This window comes from Arvicanthis niloticus, chromosome 12 (assembly GCF_011762505.2).
Source record: "Arvicanthis niloticus isolate mArvNil1 chromosome 12, mArvNil1.pat.X, whole genome shotgun sequence".
In the NCBI taxonomy this organism is placed as follows: domain Eukaryota; kingdom Metazoa; phylum Chordata; class Mammalia; order Rodentia; family Muridae; genus Arvicanthis; species Arvicanthis niloticus.
The window spans coordinates 63,799,934-63,825,969 of NC_047669.1; the positions used below are offsets into that span (position 1 = coordinate 63,799,934).

The window sequence follows — 26,036 nt, forward strand, 5'->3', positions numbered from 1 at the left end:
GAATATTTCATCAAAAAATAATTATGTGTTTGAGAATTGGATTTTTTGCTTTTATTTTAATATTACATAATATGTATTTGTATAAGAATATCAGTTAATACTCTGTTATAATACACAGTTTTACTAGTGTCAATGAGATTAAATAAATCTAGTTGACACCTTGATTTTGTATTGACATCACCCAGCCACACATTAAAGGGAGCTCGGGGAGTCATATGAAATAATTGAGGAAAGGACTGAGGGCTCCTAAGAAGATAGGAACTCCATAGAAATACCAACAGAGTTAACTAACCTGGATTTTGGAGGGTGCTCAGAAACTGAACCACCAACCAAAGAGCACAAACAGGCTGGACCTAGAGTCTCAACACATATATGTAGCTGGACACAGATGTGCAATTTGGTCTTCATGAGGGGGAACACAGGGCACAAGAGGGGCACAATGATTGGAATGTAGTGTGAGTGAATAAATAAATTCATGGAGAAAATTAAAGATAAAACCACATAAAAATATCTGGTTTTAGGTAATCTGAATAACATATTCTGTAGTTTACATAAAAAATAACTATGGTATATCTTGAAACATTTTCCCCTGGAGAAATTACTACTACTACTATTATTATTATTAATTTTATAAAAATAAAGTATATAAAGTTTACTTTGTAAATTTAGTTGTTATTGAGTATAATTTAATCATTTTTATGACTAATCATCTATTCTGTTGTGATTTATCCATTTGACTTTGTATGGTGGTTTATTATATAAAAATCCATGACTTGATTGTAATATAAAGGTACCAGTCCCATTGGATTCTTTTAATTAAAAAATAATTCTTCTTAATTTTTGAGATTATAGCACAAGAATAAGGAGTTTTCTGGGAGATTGGGTCTCCATTAATTATTATTTGCTATTAAATATAAATACTATCATATAGGCGTAATGATGAAATTTTTATAGCTACATTATAAAACAACAACAATAACAACAAAAACCTATTAAGACACATTGTTTTAGAACCTGAAGCAAAGTCAAATTATGTGTGAAACTATGGCGTTTGTCATGTGCCACCACCGGTTTCTTATTGAGATGTATTTCTATACTTTTTGATTTTTGCCTTTTTAATTATATGATTATAAACCCATGCTTTCATAGTTTATCTCAGAAAAAAATTTAAATCAAATGTACAAGTAAGAAGATTGAAACAAGGCAGAATTTAAAGTTAATTGAATTCATTCTGATTGTAAAATGAATGTTACCTCAGTTGCTGCAAATTCAAATTTATGTAACATCTTTGTCATGAGAGAAAATAATTCCCATCGAAGGTCCAGTAAACCTACATGGAATCCCATGTTTCCATTAAGTTATGAAGAAATAACTAATATGGTATAAATAAGGTACATAGATATACAAAAGAGACAATATATTTATATGATTTTTTTAATTCTTAGAAATCAAAAATAATAATTCAGTAACTGTTTGAAATTTGTGTTTGTGTTCAAAAAGAAGCTCTATTTTTTTCTTTGAATTTTAATGCTTTTCTAGGAGCTACCATCGAGTTAATAAAATAGACTGCTCACAAATTATGGTCATATGACGTTATATTTTTCTTTTCAGGTATTTTATGGAGAGAATAGTCTCCAAATTTATAATAAACCCACTGCTTTTCCATATTGCAATAATGTAAGCATATGATTTTTCTTTCTTTTTTTTTTTTTGTTGTTGTTTGTTTTGTTTTGTTTTCTTTAGCGATGGTTGTTTTGAGCAGCCTGGAACCAAATACGACTTATGAGATCAGGGTCGCAGCAGTGAATGGCAAAGGACAAGGAGACTACAGCAAAATAGAAATATTCCAGACACTGCCAGTCCGTAAGTAATCAGCACCAGCCTACTCCCTGTTACCAGATCCTTCTCTTGCAAATTTAATGGGATTTTTAAATGCAGAAAGGCATTTCAATAATGTAGGTAAGTGAATTATATCTCTGCTGAATGTATTTCTGAGTTGGTGGTAACTCCAGGGTTATAAAAATGGCATTTCTCTAAAGATGGGTAAGAAAGAAAGAAGGCAGTGGAATATAAACTCTAAATATGCTCTTAGGAAATCTTTTGTATTTATAGTGTGATTAATTACATTACGTCCGCATATTATATTGTCTTCATAGACAACTGTTATTTGACATGTCACTTTTAATGAAACACAGCTAATATCTCGCAAATTATGTCAACAATAAATGAAATAGAATACAAAATTCTAAATTAAGGTTACAAAAATTGACTACAAGAGGGACAGAATAATGTGTCAGATTTTTGTCAAAACTATCATGTTTTGAGTAATTTTAGTTAATTGTGTTTATCTATAATTATTTTCACATACAAAGGCATTGTCTTTGTACTAAGTAAATCATTTTTTTTAAATGTGAGACAATTTACTGCAGAGGATTGAACATGGCTGTTTCAAACTCTGGGACAGCCTCTGGCATGCTGCATGCACACATTAAGTCAACAAAATGAGTAACAGTAAAGTTCTACTTTCAATCTTTGAACAATGATTTTTCTGTTACTTCCCAAAATCCATTATATGACACCCCTTCTCTCCATTTCTAGTAATGCCATCTTTTCAGTTCCTTGTTACTTTTTCACTAGGATGACTCCTAGGTAGATTCTTAGGTATTTCTACTCAAAATCAGAGCTTAGATGCGGGCTTCTCTAAATACATCTGTTCCTTCTTGCTTACAATCCTCCAAGACACCTCCATTCCAATTCCTACCTCTGTCTAGATAAACATATGCCCAGTGCTTTCTCCATCAGAAAAACACTGAAGCAGCCGAATTATGTTTATTTTCTGTACAGACCTAACCATTTGTTTTTCCTCCACTGCTGAGGACATGCAGACATTGCAAACTGGTTTGAAATAGAGACTTGATCCATTCAATAACACCCTTGGTAACCTTTGCAGTTCTATTTACTCCTGTACTGAAAGACTACAGACAAGTTTTCTCCCCTTGAATCATTGGTGTGCATATTTAAGAAACTAATTTCTGCTCTTGGGACTGAGGGCATAGTTCGGTCATCAAAATGTTTGCTATGTCATGTAAGCATGAGAATCTGAGTTGAGATCCATAGCACTTTTATGAAAGTTGGGGGCAATGTTGTAGGCTGGTAATGTCAGAATTCATTGGGAGGTAGAGCTAGGTGGATCCTTAGTGTTCACTGGTCAATAAATATAGTGCCATTGGTATATGTTCTGTATCAAAAAAAAAAAGAAAAGAGCAATAGAAAAAGAAATAAAAAATTTACTTCTGTCATGTGCATAGATGCACACCTACATTCATATGTATGTATACACAAATACACACACAAACACACACAAATGAACTACCATCACCACTACCAACACCACCACCACAACTTTCATTTTTCTAATGTTTTCCTTCCTTTTAATTCATAAAACTTTTCTTCTCATAATATACTATGGTTGACACTTAAACCTTTCTCCAAGCACTGTGAATCCTTTAAAATTAGCTGCAGTTTTTTTTTAATTAATTAGTGCATTGGAATTTATGCACAAGGAAAACATTATTTTATCAATCTTATTGCAACAGAATCTATTTTTTGTTTAATATGTTATTTTTCTAATGAATTGTGCATTGCAATAAAGTGACATTCAGCACTGTGATCATATGCATTAGATTTATAGTAGCTTGGACACTAACATTTCATAATAAATAATGGGAGCGTTCATGAAGCCCTACTTCAAAATATAAAACATAATATTTTTAGGTTCAGTTTTAAAACTATGAATGCATACTTTCAGTTGCATGTATATGTAATACAGTTGTCACTAGAAATTTAATTTCTTCTTGTTAACTATTCCAAAATGCTATTATTAAAAGAAAATGGTTATAGTATCATTATAAAATTAACCTATTCTATATAACATGAAAATTCCCACTGTAAGCATAGAAATTATACTAAAACATCTGATCTTTAAAATTTATTATATAAGCAAGCATCAAGTTATAACACAAAGACACAAAATGTCTAAAGTAAATCATTTAAAATGTCATATATTTGAGTTATATAAGATGTTGGCTTAATCATCAGGAATGTAATGTGAGTGTTCATGAAGAAATATTGTGTTGCTTCTTAGGTGAGCCAAGTCCCCCTTCCATACACGGACAGCCAAGCAGTGGGAAGAGTTTTAAAATCAGCATCACCAAGCAAGATGATGGAGGGGCTCCCATTTTAGAATACATTGTGAAATACAGAAGTGTAAGTATCTTTTGACTATTATATTGAATTTTATATCTTATTATATAATTTCACAATGATCTCAAAGATTAGTTACAAATGCATGTATAATTAATAATGAAAGGTTAATGTTAATATTTCTATTCACTAAATTCAACATTATGTTTGTGACTTTTTCTCTTATTAAATTATGACCATAAATATTCAAAATATTTCGATGGTTTTGACCTTAATTATATTTCTTAAATGTGATTTAAAAATAAATAATGATTTTTTTTCTTTCTATAACTAGTGTTATCGGGTTTCCAATTGATCTTAGTAAGTTAATCTAGATATGTGTTTCATTGTATCTAATGTAGAAACTCTATTAGCAACTTCTCATATTGTTGCAACATCATATCTGATAAAAGTACTTATGTAAGGGATAATTTAATTTGAGACATATATTTAAATATTGGTAGTTCCTTGTGACCTATACTTACCCAGGGTTGGAAGTGAAGAAGAAGAAAGAGGAATGCTGGCGTTCAGCTACCTTTGTCCCTTTACTACATACTGGACTCTAGTCCATGAGACAGGGCCACTCACTTTTAACCACAGTGAGTCTTTCCTTCTCCCTAAACCTCTTAGAATCATCCTCGTACATATGCCTATGTATGTGCTTCTAGAAGATTCTTTATAAAAAACTTCTTATTATGTTTTGTATATAGGTATTTTGACTGACTTAGCACCATATACAAAGGAGCCACCTAACTGTAACTTCATATATGTATACACACACACACACACACACACACACACACACACATTTTTATGGCTGGTGTCTTTAAGATGTGCTGGCACTGACTTTATAGACAGTCGCGAGCCACTATGTGGGATTTGGGAATTGAGTCCGTTTCCCCTGGAACAGCAGCTAGTGCTCTTCTCCATGGAACCATTTCTCTAGCTCCTGTAAATGATTCTTAATTCTTTCGAGTGGACAATGAAGGTCAACTGCTCATGAGAGGAATATTAGTACATCACACCTAAGAACAAGTTATTATAATGAATAGATCCATCAAAAGTTAAATAAAGAATGGTCACTGAACTTTAGTAAAAGGAATCATTTTTGTTAATTCTGAATTGGAGAGTGAAGGACTGCTGAAATTAGGAGCCACTTGTGTGTTGTTAAAGGAGTTTGGGAAGGACAATTCAGCTTGTTATATGATAGTGAGCAACATTTCCCATGAACATTCATCCTCTTTCTTTATTATACATGAGGCTAATGTTCGTTTAGACTGATTCCTTCTCAAAACTTCCCCAAAAAATTTCCCACAGAAAATTAATTTTGTTTTTATTTTCTATAGATGTGCTAACAATTGTGCCTTTTTATAGTATTTGAATACATTTATAATAGTTTCTTAGAATGTATATTTTGTAAATTAAAACTATTTTTAACTTGAAGATTTGATATTAAACCATTAGGAACTGATTTGGTTTGGAGTGCAACAGTAATCAATTTTATATACCATTTTCTATTAAACTCTAGTGTTCCTTTTACAGGGGAGTTTTCTTTTCAAATTTATATATAGTATCATTAATTCCTCTGCCCCCTATCCCTCCAACAACTTACATGGTCATCAACATTTCCTTTTAAATTTATTGGCTCATATTTTTAAATTATTATTGCTACACAAATCACAGACACACATACACACACATGCACACACACATATGAACACACATGCATACACACACATGCACACACATAAACTCAATCTTCTAAGTAAGTCCCTTAGTGTTTTTTACTTGTATCTGATTTTGAGGTTATTCACAGATGATCATTCTCCCTGGTTTAGGATTCAAGCTGGCCATAAAGAACAGGAAGATGTCTTTTGTATCCTCTGCCATATGGATTCTGTTTCAGTGAGCCTCGGAAAATGCCCTTGGACCCTAAGTAGATCTTATCTGACAATACAATACAATTTGATAAAATTTTCTGGCAATATCTCATTTTCTCATTTGAAAATTATGCAAACAAAACAATCTCTTTGTCTAAAGAACATAGATTAGAGCTGCATCATTAATTATTCTAAACAGTTCCCATATGTCTCTTACCTACCTACAATTGTACTCAGAAAATGTTTGCTAGAAAATGTTGATAAATATTAATGACTTCTGAGAAAAGACATCAAAAATTATGCGAACACTAAAATACAATGAAATAATAATGCATTATTATGTTTTTCTGTAAATATTTTTACTTGAAATTAAAGCTATGTTTCTATAATGCAATAGATTGATAGTTGAGTAACACAAATACTACACCCAATGCAAGAAGGTTGTTGTCATCAATGCACAGTGGTGAACATTTATATTCTAACCCTTTTAAACCCTTATTATTATTAAGTTTCAATATCTCAGACAGACTTTAGGAGTGCTGTATTATTTATTTCTAATAATTCTAGGAGTGCTGTAATTTCTAGTAAACTAGGATTACATCTAGAAACTAGCTACACTACAACATGTGACATTCTTTTTCATCAAACCACCAATAGAAGAAATAACATAATAAACACAAAATTTAATTGGCTGTGTTACAACACAGTACAAGAGCATGGCTTGTGTGCAGGGAACTCTGTGTTTCATCAGCTGCTCATAAACACTAGAGTAGAAGAGGTCATCCTTAATATTCTCTCAGGAAGCAAATGCTTCTTTTTGTTCTTCACATTTCTCTCTTGAATTCAGTATTGACTGCTTCTTTTTGAAATATACATTCAACTCAGCAAAAGGAAATATGATTAAAAGGTATTAAAGTAAGAAGATTTTTTTCCCCTTTGGAATTAGATGTTTATTTGTTAGGTAATCCGGGATTAGGATAGCATTTCAGAAATACTATCAGTGATGAAATTACTTTCTTTCATATTTGTCCGTTCTTGCAACAGGGTTTTATTCTTATTCAGCTTACATTATTCTTTTTAGAAGATGGCTTTACATTTATTTTCAAGATGTGGAGAGTCAGGAATCAAAGGTTGCCATATAATGTTCAGCTGAATCTGCCCATATTGTACCAAATAGTTTTTTAAAATGAGACTTCAACAAAAAATTAAAATTGAATTTATACAAATAAAATTTTATCTATTATGGACCTTTTTAGATAGCTTAGAGTATAAATGTGCCTTTTGTCAAGCCTGAAGACCAGAGTTCAATCTTCAAGACACATCTGATGTAAGTTGGCATAAAATGGTTACAAATTATATTCTGCTATTTCCATGAGCAACTTGACACTCCAAATGTCCACACATATAAATTTACATACACAAATCAAATACATTTTAGGAACTAAACATGATTTCTCTATAGATTTCTCAATATAAAGTAACTTACATAGTAGTCTGATTTAGTGAAACCAATAACTACTTGAAATGGTAGGAACATTAATTTTATTATTTTAATGTTTATCAATTTTTTTGAAAAAGATAACACTATTTTGCCTTATATAATAATAGAATTTTAAGAATTTTGTTCCATAGTGCAACATATTTTACCTCATTGGCTCTAACTTACTAAACTGCTAATATTAACCCCAGGCATGATTGAAGACAAAAAAATGTTTCCATTTCTAGCCAATCATTGTAAAACATTTATATTGGCATTTTGGATTTTTAATGATATGTATGTACCTTTTTAAAGTTCTTATTAAAAACATAGTTATCTCTATTGGATACCCATTTTTTTAAAAAAAGTTAGTTTTCTCTAATGGAGTCTCACTGGGCATATTAACCACACATAAGGGTAGGCACAAACCTAGCAGTACATGGCTTTTAAAATATAAAAACAGTATTTATAACTGTCATCAGAGAAGCTTTGTCTAGCTCCTGATGAAAACTGATACAGAGACTCACAGCCAGACATTAATTTGAACTTAAAGAGTTTTGTGGAACAAGAGAAGGATTAAAAGAGCCAGAGGAGTCAAGCATACCACAAGAAAACCTACAGAACTGTTGGGTTAATTTATGTGTGTGCTGGTCCCAGACCAACCAATTGTTGGGTTGAAGTGTGGGTCCCACGTCCAAGCCCCCTCCCCCGCCCAAGGGGCTAGAGCTGCTGTTTGGAGAGGCAGAGGCACAGAAAGTTGACTGTACTCTCCCCACTCTGGTGCCAGGCGAGCAATGGACTTTGTGAAGCAGCAAGACCAGGCTGGGGGTGGCGGGAACACAGTCTGAGGTCCTGTGGAGATCCGGAACTCAGACTCTTGGGCCGCCAGGAGCTGCTGGGGGGTTGCGAAAGGGCAGAGAATGAAGTGGGAGCATATGGGCTGGATTGGGCCCAGCCACATCCGAAGGGGAGTGGGGGAGAGAAGTTCCGGTTGCACCCCAAGGGGATTAGCATCTCACTTGGCTTGGATCGCTGGTGGTCTCCATGGCTGGGAATGCACAAAGGTCGTCAGCAGAGATTAGACAGTGGCTCTGTAACAAAGGCCTGCTCCAGTTTTCCACGCAGTGGTTCCTGAAGAAGAGAAACAGTCCATGGTCTTAAGATGTTTATTGTTATGGTGGAAAGTAGATGAAAACTATATCCCCATTTTCTCAGGGCGGGTCTGAGATTAAATACCTTTTGCAGGGAGGAGGTTCTGGGAAAGAATGTTTAATTGGTAAGCCCCTCTGACCTTTAGGTACCTCGTTAATATGAAGATCTGTCTTGAGGCTCCACTGCCTATAGTCACGCCCTCTACCTGTGGAGGGACTAGTGGGCGTTGTCCTACTGTGTCCTCATGTCATGAGCCTAAAGTCCGAGAGTGTGGCAAAAGGCATGCCTTCCCTTAGGATCCCCTGGGGTCTCCGTCGATTTACAGCCTGTGCTCGACCAGAAATCAGGTTGCCTTTCATGGTCCTACAGATCTGGGCCCATATTGGCTCCGAAACAGAACTTCCAACCAGAGAGCATGCATGGGCAGTCCTAAGCCCTGTGCATAATAGTTGTGCACATAGATCTTCATTTGCTCTCCTAGAGCTGGAGCAGAGCTATTATTTGATTATATTGCCTGCCTTTGGATCACTTTCCCCTAACTGGGCTGCCTTGTCTTGCTTCAAAAGAAGATGCCCCTACTCTAAATGCACCTTTATATGCTAAGGCTGGTTCTCATCGATGGGAAGCCTTCCCCTTCCTGAAGAGTTTGATAATTTTTTTTTTTTGTATTAGTTGGGTTTTGCTTGTATATCATTATTTTGACTTCATATTTTATATGATCTGATTTTGTGGGTTTGTGTGGGCTTTTTTTTTGGGGGGGGGTACTTTCTCATTGGTATTTCATATTTATTCTGATTTGTTGGGTTTTTGTTTGGTGAGTTGGAGAGGGTCTAGGAAGGTGTTGGAGAAAGTGAAAATTTGACCAGAATATTTTATATGAAAAATATTTTCAATGGAAAAAATGAAAAGGAAAATTATCTAAGATTATTACATATTAATATCTGGAAATACATTTACTTTTTCTAAGTATAGACCAAAATGAATCTTCTATAAGAAGTTATGTATGTATAAAATATGTATTGAAGTATATAATCATCAATCATAATGAAATTAATAATATTGAAGTGATTAAAATTTATAAAATGATAATCAATATACTACAATTTGCAAATATTTGGTCATCAATATACTTTAATTTGCAAAGTCATCATGGATACAATTTTTTGTCTTTATTTAAACCAATCATCAAAATTGAAAATAAAAAAGACATGAATTTGGAAGGAATAGGATGAAGTGGAGGAGGAGGAGGAAAGATGGAGGTGGTTAAAATTGTATATCATTGTGAACATGCATCCAATTTCAAAAATAAAGAAAATTACAATTATAAAGTAAATACATAAAAATTATCTTTAAAATTTGTCTGTGCATTTTCTTTCTCTTGTCAAGATGATGTCACAGATCTTTCCTGGTGCTGCCCATTAGACCAATGCCTATGTTAAGCTTCCCAATAAAAGAGAACTTTTGAGTTGGTCATGGTGCCATACAGCACTTATTTCAGTACATTGGAAAATGAGGTGAGAAATTCTCACAACATAGGATGACGTGGATGACATCAGGAGAAATAACTTCCTCAATAAACGAAACAGCAACAAAATTGGTAGAGTTTATCCAGTATCTCACATTCTTGTGCCTTTGTCATTAGTCAGATCCAATTTCCAGCTCTCCAATTCCAAACTATCAGAGGATTTGTCTTTAATTCCATAATGGAAATGACTGTTAATTCAAATGTACATTTGAAAGTTAACTTAAGTGCACTACACTTGATCATCAATCAATTCTTATATTACTGGTCTCACTCACTGGTCCTGGCAGCACTGGTTTAAACATACAATTCTAGACCCATATTACAAGTTTGGTAAAACAATTGTTTGGAGCCCATGTTCATTTTTAAAAGGATTTTGCTCATTCTTTATTTATTTCCCATTTATAGTTAGCCAAACATAAAGTGTACTTCCTACGTAGTCTTTGAATGACCAAAGGAAAGTAGGGAATTTAGGTTACCTGTTGGAGCACAGAATTATATGGTAGAAGACACAGAGTATATATATATATATATATATATATATATTAAATATGAAAGCATTAATAGGCAAGTAAAATATGCCTGTGGAGATTGTGCCACGCCCTGAATTGTGTTGTTGCTTCAACAGCAACAGCTTTGAATTTGCATCAGCATAAGATTTTCTGAGGAATTAGATCATCTTTACATTTTTGAAAATACACTTACCATCTGCTTGCTTCTCAGTCCGCCTGAATCCCATACTGAAGCTACTGCTGTTTCACATGGTATTAGCGTATACTAGCCATTTATTTAATTAGTGCTGCTATGAAATGTTCAGAAATGCATACAGTGTACTTGATCATTCCCATCTAAATTACCCTGTGTGGTTTCTTCCTTCCCTTGGTCTGTTTCTTCTTTCCTTGTAGTCTATTTCTCCTGCCATGTCTTGCAAAGAGTTATTAATTGTATCACTGCTATGGGGGAAAAGAGTTTGAGAGAGTTCAGAAAATCCTTAAAGTAAAGAGAGTTTTAATACAAATACCTGGATTCAAGAATCTCCAAGAAGATACAGTTAGTCACACACCTGGAGACCAGAAATGCTAAAAATTATAAACAGGAGATTTTGTCTAGTGCTCACATAAGTAGCTAACAAAGAAATTTAGTGAGATTAAGTCAATATTAGGGTTCCTGATATGAGTATCTTTACTTTCAAGGTAAAGATTGTCTTTCATAAATGTAGTATCTATCATAGCCTTAGCGGACTTATGTATTTCTTATAAGACAATATCTTCTGCAGAGTGCAGCCTCAGTCTAAAGAACATTTGCTCTCATTGGAGGATAGTTTGTCCTCCAAAAATTTGCTCTTCCAACAACACAAGTTGTATGCAAGCACAGTACAATGATCTTTCTCTGCCTTCAGTCTTGTGAGCCAATGTTTTGAATCTCTTAAGTACCTGTTATGTGTAAAATATTCACTTGATTTCTTCTTTTAGTTAAACATTCAACTGTGCTGTATATGGAAACAATATATCTGAGACGATATAGTCTTTATGTGCCACCTTCAAACATACATTTAATTTTAATTTCACCAAGTAAAGACAAGATTGTAGACATTCTTAAAGAGAATAATGACTTGTAGCTCCTGAACCCTGAAGCACACATTATTCTGTTATAGTGCTTTTATTTGTTCACTCACCCATTAAAAAGACAGAATAGGATGTTTTAGAAATTACCTAGAGTATTAAAAAGAGGATTCAAACTCTCTATGAACACTCCATGGGGGTTAACTTTTGTGGCAATAACACTATGAGATCAAATTAAGTTATTTGGAGAATAAAGAAAAATCAATTAATCTAAAAGAGTAGATATGAAAATGTAAGAAGTTATTTTAAGTATGTAGTATTAATGTAACTAACTACGTATAACTTAACCAATTTTCTTTTATGCATCTGACAGTTTTCCACCAATTTCGGTTAAATTGGTGGTTGCAATGTGATCATAACTATTTCTTAATGTTGGTATTCTAAGTTTCTCCTAACTAAAAAAAAATGAAGAAAATCAGTTGCTTAAAATCAATTTGAACAAGCAACACTGATTAGGGCACACATTTTCAAGTGTTAGCTGACCATTTAAAACTACTTGAAATCTAGATATGTATACTAATGCCTAAATGGGTGAGATAAACATACTTTATTAAAGAGTCTTAAGTTGGTGAATAAAGAAAGCTGAGCTTTGATTATGAAGAAAACATATTTTCTAGTTATAAGTTGATGCATATTAAAATATATTAGCCCTCCAAAACTTATTAGCATGTATATTGAAATACATTTAAAGACAACAATTTAGGAATAATTTGAAATGTTTCCAATGGCAAATAGCTATGAGTAATAGAAAGTAAGAAGTATTGGGGTAATTTATTTTCCTTATGATTTTTGCTATGAAAAAAGAAGCTAAGTTTTATTTATATTAATATTGATATTATAAAACAGACTATCTAAAAAACTAATATAACTATGAATCAACATGTTAACTCAAGTTATTCATTTACAAATAGTCCTGTAGTAGGAAAATAGCAGAACTGATAACAAGTTTTATACCTTTTAAGTGGCAAATAGAAAAGTTAATTTGCATGTGTTCTGATTACTTCTGTAAGGGCCTACAAGGAGTGGGTAAACAGAATATGTAATCAAGAAACTGTAAGGTCTGAGAATTGCTTACTACTCCTATGGATGTTAAATTATACAACTCAGGAGATAGAAGGACCAAAATGCGTACTGGCCCATTGACATGACTTTCATATCTCATTTTGTAATTATTTTTTTTAATGTAAGATTGTGTTGGCTACAGTTTCTACAAAGTCTTAACAAAGTAATGGTTACTTCTTGTCAAGGATGAGGGCATTAAGAAGTTTCTTTCAGAATACAAAACACTGCTCTTTATGTGGCGCACAGGCAGTAATTCCCTACATGTTGACATTAGGATGTGCATCACTAAGGAACAGCTGCCTTAACTGTCATATGGTCTTATTGTTTCCTGCAAAAAAGAATTGGTTGATAAAAGCTTTACTCAAGGATCATGACAATTTTTAAAAGAACCTGTTCTCACTATTTAATTGGCATATTAGTAATAGTCCTACTCAGCAAATCATCTCATTAAGCTACCTAGAGGGATACTTTGCCACTCATTATCTTAAATCATTCCCTGGATACTCTTGTTCTATAAATTAGGCAGTCTACAAATGCGTAAATGAGATTCTCATGCCTAGGGGAGTATTTGGTAACACCCACCTTAATTTTTTTTTCCATTCCATATGGAGTAGCAATTAGGGGATAAAAATACCTCCTTGTCTTAGGTTGAATGGAAAAGAAATTAATTTATATGAGAGAATTATCACGCCTCTCTTGGCTTCCTTTCACTGTCAGTGTAGGATGACATAGGGATTTAATTTACTACATTATGAGTTCAAGCAATTAAGTGTTAGACAGTTGATAAATTAGAAGGCACTAGTATTAAAAACTGATTTTAGGAAATAGCATTTATGAAAATGTGAAAAATTATATAAAATCTCAAAATTTCATAATTTATATTTTGGTACGGTTTTGGACTCATACATGAAAAAATAAGCTGTTAGAAGGATAATTTTTGCCCTAGAATAATCTATCAATAGGCATGATCTAAATTTCTCATATGTGACTTCCCTCAAATACAAAATAAAAGTCACATACGGCTCTAGATCAGAATTTCATAGAGTATCTCTGATTATTGAACTCATGCCACAAACACAAGGGAATGAAAATATTGACAGCATTTCCTGTCTTTATATAAACCACACATAACTAAAAATGTTTGAAAATTGGACACATAGGCTAGAAATTTAGTGTTATGATTACTAACAAGCCTTGCAAAGGACATGTGTTGAGTAACCAACACATTTATTTTGAGGCTCACAACCTCCTGTAACTGCAGTTACAGATTAAGCTTGCATCAATGTGAACATTTTCATAAACACACAGGTATGTGCACAGGCATGCATATGAACAAAGGTTATGTTCTTAAAGTTTTAAATAAATGTGAGATATACTGTTAATAGTATATCTCTCTGGAACTTTTATATACATAAATGATTAAATGATAATCCAATTATTACCTTCCATTAGACAATTAAATTTAGATAAACAAGGCAAGGCATTTTTTCTTTATTCATTATAGTAGTTTAGATGGTTTTTAAAATACAGATTTATTTAAGTATCAACTGCTCTAAAATTCTTACAGAATGAAAAAATAATATTTAGATAGAAACTTTAAAGATGGAAGCCAGTCATGGTGTCCTTTAGCTGGGCATTTTAAAACAGATACATGAAATTGCAAGAATCAGGCAACTGAGGCAGTATTCCTGCAAGGTTGAGGTTATCTTCTCTATATAGGGCTTGATGCAAAGAAGGAGATAGAGTGGCAGAAGAGGAAGAGAGATAGAATTAGAAGTAGAGATAGAGAGATAGAAATAGAAAATTGGAGAACGAAAGAGAGAAAACAAAGAAGAAAATGGACAAAAATGACATATTTGGTCTTTCAGTGTTGATGGAAAAAACATCGTATAATATAGTGTTACTGAAAATGTATTTTCTATATTTTCCTTATGTATTATTTACCTACAGTCATGTAAACCACTACTGATAGTATACATCTATAAACACTTTCCTATCTTTACTTCATTGACAGTTCTCTTCAACAAACGTTAGTAATAGTTTCTGGCAATTTTTCAATTACCCATTTATTGACTAATAGTCAAAAATGACTGTCAACCAAGTTTGTGTGTGAGTATAAATAGTAAAATTAAATAGGTTGAATTATACTATCACATGATTAATTTGCAATACCATCAGTTCTTGGCATGTATATTAATGTTTATATAGACAAATATTAGAAGTGACACTGAATTGGTTACATTAGAAATATCACATATCTATTTTAAGAAAACTGAAATAATAAAAACCATTTACATTATTCCAATGAATTATATTTAAAGTAAAACCTTTTCATGCCACTACTTAACTAAACCCCCTTTCTCTACTTCCACAGAAAGACAAAGAAGATCAGTGGCTAGAGAAGAAGGTGCAGGGAAATAAAGACCACATCATCCTGGAGCATCTGCAGTGGACAATGGGCTACGAAGTGCAAATTACAGCTGCCAACAGACTGGGGTATTCTGAGCCTACTGTATATGAGTTCAGCATGCCCCCAAAGCCCAACATTATTAAAGGTAAGCCAGATGTTATCCTTTCTTAAAAATTAGTGCAACATCATTTTTTAAAACTCCTCTGGTATATTTTACAAATAATGAAAATTAAATAGACAAACTGAAATGTCAGTCTTAGGTTCTAATCATGATTACCATTGCACGTCATAATGGAGTCTCACCATTCCTGTTAGTATGAGATAGGGGATTTTTGAAAAGAAATGACTTGATATCTGGAACAGTCTCATTGAATTGGGGATGATAAACAGAGGGAGAGGACCAGAGGGGAGAAGGAGAGATGGAAATCCACCTGAAAACATTTGGTGAGATGAAAAGAAACATTTGCAAATACAAGTTCTCTGACAACACCTGGGAACTTAGTTCCAGCTCTGATTTGTTTGTCCATGGCTGCAGATAAGCTCAACCATGCCTAACCAAGGAAGTTGATTTTGGAAACAAAATCACTGAGGCAGAAACAACTTAAAATGCAGTGTGATTAAGAACCAGAGCTGGGGTTACAAGCAGGGTCAACTATATCAGGGAACTTTTCGCCTATTTTAAAATATAACTCAATCATTGATCACTGTGGCAGGTATAAAACTTATTCTATTACATATTAGTATGGTAATAAAATACCGTGTTATTAAAATTATTCTCAGAATCATTCTATGAATACAAGGAAGACAGGGCATATGCCAGATCAAAATATGTCAGTTAGTGGCAAATTAAAATGTTTCCACACAGTAAGTACTAAGTGGCAAATTAAAATGTTTCCACACAATAAGTACTATTATGTGCTATATGGATATGTTTGTAAAATATATTTTTAAAATATATTTCATTACATATATGTGATGAGAACAAAATATTCATTTATAAAGGTGACTCATTTCACTTGTACCATATACCATTATTAACAAATAATATTTTTCAAATAAAAAGAAATATAAAACCTTATTCTGGTTATATGAATTTACTTATAATTCAAGAATACATCAATGTGACACGATTTTTAATATGCTAGTCTTTTAAATTTGAATGAAGTTTGATATCATTAGTCTTTGATTAAACTACATTTTGCAGATCATAAGGTTTAAAACCAATTGAACTTATAACCAAGTATGGCTAATATTTATTCAAAATTATTTTAAACTGTATATTTTTGAAATTTTAAAGATAGGGTCCTCCAGAAATATTATTGGTAGCTCCTAATATTATTAGTTTTTAATTTGAAAGGTATTTCTGTGGTATCACAATATATTCTTAGGAGCAGGGCAAGGAAGAGATGCTCATTTTAAAGGTTTGCCTTTAAGAAGTTAAATGATTGATTCATCTCAAGTCTACTTGACATATATATTCTTAAATCTTTCACTTGGAATGTGATTGATTTTCCTATATAAAAGTGTTTGGGTATAGTACCATTTATCAATTTATTTATCCTAGTAAATTTGAAATACTAATAACCTCATCTATAATTACATTATGCTTATAGAAATTATTTTTCTTACATGTTATCTAAATGTGAATTAAATAGGATCTCAAACTAAATCACTGTAGCTGACAAAGGAATCTAAAGTATATCTAATTCCCGAATTCTCATATTGTTTAATATAGGCAAACTAAATTATGCTTGACTTTATCTAGCCATTTCATGCAATTTCAAACAAAAATTTTAGTGTTTTATACACAAAAATGAAGATTTATGTAAAATAATAAATATAATATTTAATAGGTACAACGACATAAATTTCTGTTATCTTACAACATCACCAAAGAAAAATATCAACTCAAATTTTTGATATATTGATTTTTCTCAATAAAAATACTAATATTGAAGATGATGGAAACAGAAATTTTTATCACACTATACTGTAAAATGCATAACATTTTCATACTGAATCCCATAATTAATTATGTTACCTGTGAAAAATATTCCTTGTAAAATATAAAGTAAACTTTAAGTAATGACATAATCTGTGAAAAATAAAATTTAGCCATTGTATTTCTTCTTATCTCAGTGTTCTATAAATAAGTGGTAAATAAATAGCCTATAAATAGCAAATAAATAGCATATACCTTATATGAGTGTGAAATTGGATGATGAAATGTTTCCCTTAGGAGAAAGTTTCTGAAGATATTTGAAGTAATGAAATTACAAGTATGTGTATTACATATGAGAAATCTTTGACACAAATGCTTGTTTCCTTAGCAACTAGAAAAAAATACTGAGTGCATCTGTAGAGAATTTAGACATGTTTGCCTCAAAAGAATCATAGGGGTGGATCTATGTCTCAATGGCTTATAAAATTCATGTAATTAACTCTCAGGATCTTAAAGAAAATTAGAAAAATGATAGTAGCATATAACGGGTGTAGTCATTATATGCTCTGTGTTCATATGACTAAGTATCTGTGATGAGACAACATGTATTGCCAAATTGATTCAGAATGTTGTTTCTAAAGAAACTAATAGCCATCTGGTCTACCAATCCATTCTAGTTGAAAGGTTTCATGAGTTTCCTCCCACAGTATAGTTGAAGTTGATACTGTACACTCTTTCCTTGTGTCACCTTGTTTAGAGTATATAGTTTGTTATCCATAAAACAAGTAATGTCAAATTAATATTTAGATATTCATGTTGCAAATAAGAAAAGCATGGCTTGGAAATTTATATTATGAGGCTGTGAGAATTAACAGGTGAATAGATTTTGAGGATCAGTAGAGATTAACCCACTCAACAATAATATTTACATTCCCTAAAGAGTTTCTGTTTTGATATTCCTTGAGATTTTCTCAGCTCTAGAACTATTACAGACCCAGGAGTTGTGTTTAGGGGACTTGTCTTAAGTCTAGAAATAAGAATCCAAGAACTAAGTACCCAGAACTACAATACAGGAAGAAGGAAACATGGATTTTCCACCCATCACCACTATATAATATTAAGGTCTTGTAGAATTACTGGAGAATATAGCATATAGTTTTTTCTACCACACCTTAAGCTTGAGAAATGGGCCTCACTACCAGCCCCTACTCAGGTTTCCTTGTATCCACAGATAAAATAACAACACTGGTTACTGTTAAACCTCCCCTGACACCCAAGGCATAAACAAACAAAGTGGCCATTGTCCACTCCAACTGAAAACTATCATAGCTGGTTAGTTTTATCTCCTGTAGCTATTGCCTCCTTTCCCAGCTCTCTCCATTCTCCCCTTGTCCTTCCCTGTAACTCTAAGTGTCCTGCCCCATCGTGAGTCACTGGTCACTGGTATCTTTATTGATAGATCAACAGACAATTGGTGAGCAGGATCTAAGCATCAGAACCAATCCTTACAGAGAAATACACAAGTAATGGCTTTGAAAGTTAGAATAAGTCATTATGTCCTGAAGTACACTAACGTTGTTTGAAATGCTGTGAAAAAATTGATAAAAGTGCACGTGTCATTGCATACAGCTTTGCCAAAGTGATTCAGAGAGAGACTAATAAATGGTTTAAAAGAGTCATACACAAGGGCAAGGCTTACTTCTCCTTGTTGTTAATGGTTATAAGAAACGTGCCTATAAATTTGAGTAGAGGAAGTGGAAATCAAGAGAAAGTCATTTAAGGTGAAGAAAGCTGGACTCTTTAACATCTGATGTAATAAGGACCCAGCCATAGGTTAGACACAACATGGAAACTTGCAAAACTAGTTTAGAAGGTAGGAGATAATTTTATTCTTTCTCTACTGTGTAGTGGGTAGAAAGACAATGTATCCACGTGGAAATTTTTAAAAAGGAAATTATAGTACCAAATTATAAAATTATAATTTTACCAAATTAATTATAATTTTATAATTATATAAAAATATATATAATTATAAAAATATATATAATTATAAAAAATATATAAAATAAAAATAAAAATAAAATTATAATTTTTACAATTATAGAAAATATAATTATAGTACCAAATTATAGAAATTATAGTACAAAGTTTCCTAATCTTTTTTAATTTACTAATTGAGTCCAGCGATTGACAAGCCCTACTAAGACATGTGGGAGGCATATTTTTGTAGACTAAGAATGGTTTAGTTACCACCTTCAGGTAATTATTAAAGTTTTGGTGATAAATATATTGGAAGCATTTAAATACATAACATTCAACAGAGTTTGGTTATATTTTTCAATAATATGTAAAAAATGATTTTAATAGATTTTAATCACAATTTTTGTGATTTTTTCTCCAGTTTTAAATAAAGGATAAATTCAAGATGTTAACTGAAATGTTGCAAATAAAAATTGTAAACTTAACTCTTTTCTTTAAGACAGAGATGTAAAATGTAAAGGTTATATTGATTAATATTTTTATATATTATGATCATAGACTGTACAAGTCGATATCCAGATATTTTACTAATAAAGCTCATTATTTATACTCATTTATGATAATTCCAAACAATGGCCTACATATAAAGTGCACGTCATTTATGTGAATAAAGTATTACTCTGTAATAATCTCCTTATTTAATAGTAGTATCCTGACTTTAAAAATAGTTTTTAAATTATAATATACTTTATTAATGAAGATACATCTTTTTCTTTATGCAGAAATGGAATAAACAAAAAGAACTATATGTCTTTAAGATATTAGGGAGCCAGCTCCATTTTACATACATAATTATACAATTATAAATGAATAAATGAAGTTAGAAAAAAGAATTCATTTGAAAATCAAAAAATGCTTTTAAATGATTCATTTTATTTTTTGAATATACAATAAATAAATTCAGAAAAATCATGAAATCATGGTCAAATTAACAAGACTTGATTTTAGCTCTCTAGAATTCTCAATATGGTAAAAATGCTGATGTTACAATCTAATATTATGAAATTTTAGCATATACAAAAACATAAAATTATAAATTATTGCTGTAAGCATTATTTTCAAAATAGTTTGTGAAGTGATTCAGCCATATACAGAGTTTGTCAATAAACAATTGACTTGTTTCTCATACATTTTACTCTTCTTTTGTGTCTAAATGTTTACTTGCATTTTAGAGTAGTTTTTTCAAATTTTAATAATAGCTATGTAATACAAATGATAATAAATTATAGTAGAGAATACTGTGGACTATTACAGGCTCGTGTGTACTGTGGTACTGTGGTACTATTAATGTTTAAATTCGTAGTGGGATTGTCTATGACTTCTTCCTTATCATTTTTATGTTTATCATATCATAATTTTTTCATTTTAGTAATTGACAAAAATAACGTCTGGACACCCTGGTTTAAGCATCATAAAAATTTTTAGTATAGAGCAATTATTTTCAAAGACATGTGATATAATGTTTTAATCATCATTGTCTGTCAGAGTAATTGTTTTCTAGGTAAATGTAAATAGCTGTATGTAAAACGCTCATTAATTTTTTTTCTCCTTTTTTCTTTCCAACTGTTGTTTCTATTTCTTTTTTTTTCATATTGACAATTTTGTTATATTTTATTGTGTTCTATGTTGGAAAATGATTTTATCATACAGATAATTGCTGTGAAGAGAATAAAGGTGGAAATGGAAGCCAGTCATGGCACTCGAATGCTGTTGGGTTTACTTTTGTAATAGCCATGAGTTTGTCCTGTTTTTTTTTAGTGTTCTATGTTCTATAGTACACCCTGAACAGAGATAACAAGAGTAGCTACAGGCTAATCAAAAATTATAATCAACTTTTTTCAGTCCAATTTATGTTTGCAAAATTAGCCTTCCCCCGTCTGCAGCCCATTCTTGGATTTTATCTGGATAACTTGGAAGAAAGCAATGCAGAAGGAAATTGATAAGAATGTTTTTTCTCGCAAATACTCTTTTTAGTAACAATATGTTTGACTCTAAAGAATTTTATTTTCAAAGCAAATGTTACATTAAACTTAAGCATTTTCTATAGGGAGTCTTGTTTTCATTTTAGTTTGCAAATATTACTCAGCATCCATCCAAAAGTATAAAACATGTAAATTGTTATCTTATAAAATTGTGAATCACTTATACAAGTCTTTAAAACTGTTAAAAGAAAATTTCCAGTTTTGTGAACATTTCTACAATTTTATAGTGTTTACCATTTATATAAACCATAAACTTGGTAACCTATTATATCAGATACATATATCTCTTGTTCTGCTTTCTGTTGTTAGAGATTAAACAATGTCTGAAGGGATACAACTGAATCGTTTCCCCCTTTTTTTAAATTTAAAGATCCAATCAACATTTTTAAGTGAAAATGCCTTTTTCCCATTGTCCATAATATATAAACTTAATCTCAGTGTCTTTAAATGTTACTAAGTTCAGTATGTTCACATGAATCTTTGGGCAGTGTTGCAGATCTAACATCTGACCCAGGTATCTATTTCATTTTCACTATTGCTGACAGTCACCCCCTTTGCAAGCATCAAAATATAAAGTGGCCATTTTAAGCATTACTTTACAGGAGATGAAAATGAAAGGTGAACAAGAAGCTGTTGCATTCAGATAAAAACAAACAAACAAAAAACTCAATTGGAAGAGATACAGGAAGAATAGGAAGAACAGTATCTCTCCAGTTTCAGTTATTCATTAATGAGAGGAATGTGCTGTTAGCTTTGAACCATACCCTAAAAAGTAATGATTACTACTTAAGCCAATTATGAAATCACACCATGCACAAAGACACACATACTCACATACATATGCTCATACAACCAAACCATTTATATATACACACATAATAGTCTTTACTTGCTCAATCAAATAATAAAAAACAAAAAATTATAGCCTTTGAGATTCATTCTGTAAAATCAAACATTCAGTTCTCTGAAACACTGTTTCCACTTTTGGGCTACCAAAATATATGATTGATTATGTGAGGTTCAAAGAGATTATATGTGCATTAGTAGCCAGCTTTATTGTAATTTATAATTTAAAACATCTTGGCTTTTAATTATTCTATTTGCCTTGTCATTTGCAAACTAACTTGCAAAATGACTTATCTAAAGATAATTTTTTCATCTTTGCAGAAACAATGAAAATTTTAATTCTTATAGTGTGGAAATCTAATTAATATATGGGGAAGTGTTTTTATTTTTGCAATATAACATGACCCATGCTTTTAAAACAGTATATATGTATATACAGTTTTATGTAACTGTATATATATATACATATAGATAGATAGATAGATAGATAGATAGTTATATAGTTATATATAGGTATATATATATATATATATATATATATATATATATATGTACATATATATGTATATATATGACATTGAATTAGATTCCTTGATATTCTCCTGAAGAGATGAGAGGTGATATGGTCATTGCTGATATGTAGAAAATTTTGAGAATGAAGCATATTCAAGAAAAACATTTCTAAGCATTTTTCTTCTCATCCTTAATCCATGACTCAAAATATTTCCATGATAATGTCATCTGTTATTTAATGTGACTTGAAATCACAAATAAAATGTGTGCTAGGCCAATTATATTGATTAATTTTTTAAAGTTTATATTGCATAACTGAACATTACCAAGAGTGATACCAAGAACACTCAATGTCAAAGTTGCAAAGAAATGTAATGTATCATTGTGAAAAACACAAATTTATTGCACTGTACCAAAGGATCATAGAAATTACACACTTACTGATATATTAAGGAACTAGCAATGCTCTTGTTGCTGAATTGTATCTTTTATTGTCCAAGTTACATTGCTGTTTGAAAACATAAACCTTTTAACCCATTTGTGTACTTAGGATCAGTCAGCGACAATCTACACTACGATTAATGATAAGGAAATCACAAAAAATCCATATTCTTCTTAGTTTTTACCCTCTATTTTTTCCTGTTTGTTTTTAAACACATTTCAATCATTGAAAGTATAGGACTATGTGTAATGAGGTTGCGTGTACTATTAACTATTATATATAGTTAGGTAACTTTTGATCTAGCAATATGTGTGTCATGATTCATAGTGTTCAAAATATTTCAGTAGTTTTTAAACATAGTGTAACAGTGATGGAGCTAAATTGATTTGCTTATGCATGCATTGCCATGTTATCTGTATGTATATGTGTGACATCAGGATATCTGTTTATTCATTTCCAAATGTCTCCATTTTCTCTTCTCAGCCTAGCATAGTAACGCTAGCACCTAGATTCAGGAAACTCATTTTTCCATTGTTTTACAGTTATTTCTTAGGTCACTTTGTGGGGTAGCAGTAGGCTCTTCCCTACAAAATGTCTTCTCAGACAAATTGCCATTCAAAATCCTCCTCCTGGAACTTGTATGGATTTATATAACTAAGCATTCTTTTATGAAATCCATCCTTATCCTCTTTCAAAAACTATGAGGATGAATATATGTAATTAGCAACCAACAAGAAGAAGTTTTAAATTTTAATGGATTTCCCCTTTTTTATTATCATTTTTCTAATTTATATAAACACATAAATGTTTGATTATATTTTAATAAATGTTAAAAGTTAGATTTAGATTTCCAATCTGTTCTTTCTCTCTCTCTATATATAATAATTTTAATTTTACTAGTATATAACTAAGACTGTCACAAATTTTATTTTCTAGTAAATTTTAAAACATACACTTTTATGTTTAAGTTAATTATTTAAAAGGACATGTACGACTAAAAAAATTGTGTAAAGAAAGTTAACATGATACCCACCATCCATTAATCCAAATACTGTTTATTTAACACTGCACATTTTTTAGGATTCAATTATATTCTAATGAATAAAGGAAAATATTCAATGGTTCCTCTGTGTTTTGATTTGACTATTCTTTTCATTCACCAAGGCATATAATGCATAAAAGTTTGTCATGTGCAACCAAATTAGGACAAACACACCTGGATATATAAACATTAAGCACTAAGAATGAAGAAAACATTTTTAAAATTAAAATGACTTTGACATATCAAAATTATTAGATTATATCAAAACAGGAAAGTTGTGTTTTATTCTTATTTTTAAGAATTTTCAAAGTTGTTCTTCAAATGTAAGTAATCAAAATTTATCATTTTTGTTAAAATGTTAGAAATTGAGAGTGTTCTAAATAAGTTATTGATAGCAGTAACTATTATCACGCATATTTTTGACATTATAATTCTACCTGAATAAATCTGTAGGCATACATACAAGTAAATGTCATAAATAACTTGCTATTTTAGTTATTTTATGATGATTTATTTCCAAATTAAGTATCTTTTCTATCTTCAAAAACATATTCTTAATAATTATGCCACAATTTTTAAAAAAATTATTACCCTTTCTGCCATTTATTCTCTTTTCTGTCTAGGAATGAATATATTTTCTGTAGTTGGTTATCTGTTAATCACACATAAAATTTAATTTCTCGTCTGGTAGCTACAGAGAAATATATCATATAAGATTCAGCCAATAGATTCAATAGATTAGTCTCATTTGCTTGTGTCAAATAATTGAATACATAACAGTTCTTGATTGATTATGGAATCAATTTAAATTGCAAGCCAATATCCATATGAATTAGGTCATAAAAATATAGTTAATAACACATTGTGAAGATTTTGCTAATATAAAATTTAATCCTTACCTAAGTAAAATATTTCTAAATTATCATTTTGTACTTTTCCCAATAATGACTAGTTTAGATTATTATTCTGTAGTCAATATTTTAAAATTGTATTCTGTGTTCACACAGATGATAAAAAGTATATTTACTTTTAAAATAATTTATATATACCGTGATAAGACAATAATGGCTTTCATGTCTTACTTTATTTTATAGAATTTAAATCTGTTACATTGTCTAAGATTATGTACTAAATAAAATTAATGATCATATAGTCAATCTCCCCCAACTCCTAATTACTAATGTCTGACCATAAGATCCTTGTTAGAAAATGTTCTGGATATAAAGTATATTATTTAAAAATCAATTTATTAGAATTACTGGAAATTTATTTACATTATATAAAAATGCACATGTTTAATTAAAGTGTATGTGAAGTATTCTGGGGGCACTCCAATCTATGATAACATCTTCTGTAGTTTGATATTTATTTTTATCTCTTTTGGGATACAGTCTTACATTCATCCACGTATATCTACATTTCATTTTAAGTATGAACTAACATTGATTTTATAATACCTAGGCATTAAACAATTTCTCAATTTGTTTATATTTAAGATAGATTAATTTTATTTTTATCACTTTGCTTTACAAAAGAAAATATGAAGTTACTAGTTATAAAGGATGCATAATTTTAAATTACAGCATCATTTACAAATTATACTTGATTCAATTTCATTTTATGTATGTAAGAAATGATGTGAATTTCTGAGTCTTTTGAGAAAAATAAACTAAAAATAACTGCCTTCAATAACATACACAATTCAGACATATTTATGAATATTTCTCTCATAATTTTACATTGACTTTATGTAATTTTGTGTTTGAAACAGACTATTTGATCATATTAATGGCATTTGTTTTCATCGCAAATTATTTTATTGAAAATATGTACATGTTACAAATGTATTGTCTTTGGTATCA

At 31.1% G+C, this 26,036-nt stretch overlaps 1 protein-coding gene across 3 annotated transcripts in view; it reads left to right on the plus strand.

Annotated features, from left to right (window-relative positions):
• The window catches only part of Ncam2 (neural cell adhesion molecule 2), a 409,037-nt gene that overhangs the window by 358,168 nt on the left and 24,833 nt on the right, over positions 1-26,036 (plus strand). For 2 of the 3 annotated variants that reach the window (XM_034514690.2, XM_076943095.1), the window contains exons 13-15: positions 1,744-1,863; positions 4,145-4,266; positions 15,332-15,512. In XM_034514690.2, coding sequence (XP_034370581.1) covers positions 1,744-1,863; positions 4,145-4,266; positions 15,332-15,512 — 423 coding nt within the window. Of the gene's footprint in view, positions 1-1,743; positions 1,864-4,144; positions 4,267-15,331; positions 15,513-20,999; positions 21,261-26,036 lie in introns of those variants that run through there. The other variant, XM_034514691.2, reaches the window with a different exon arrangement.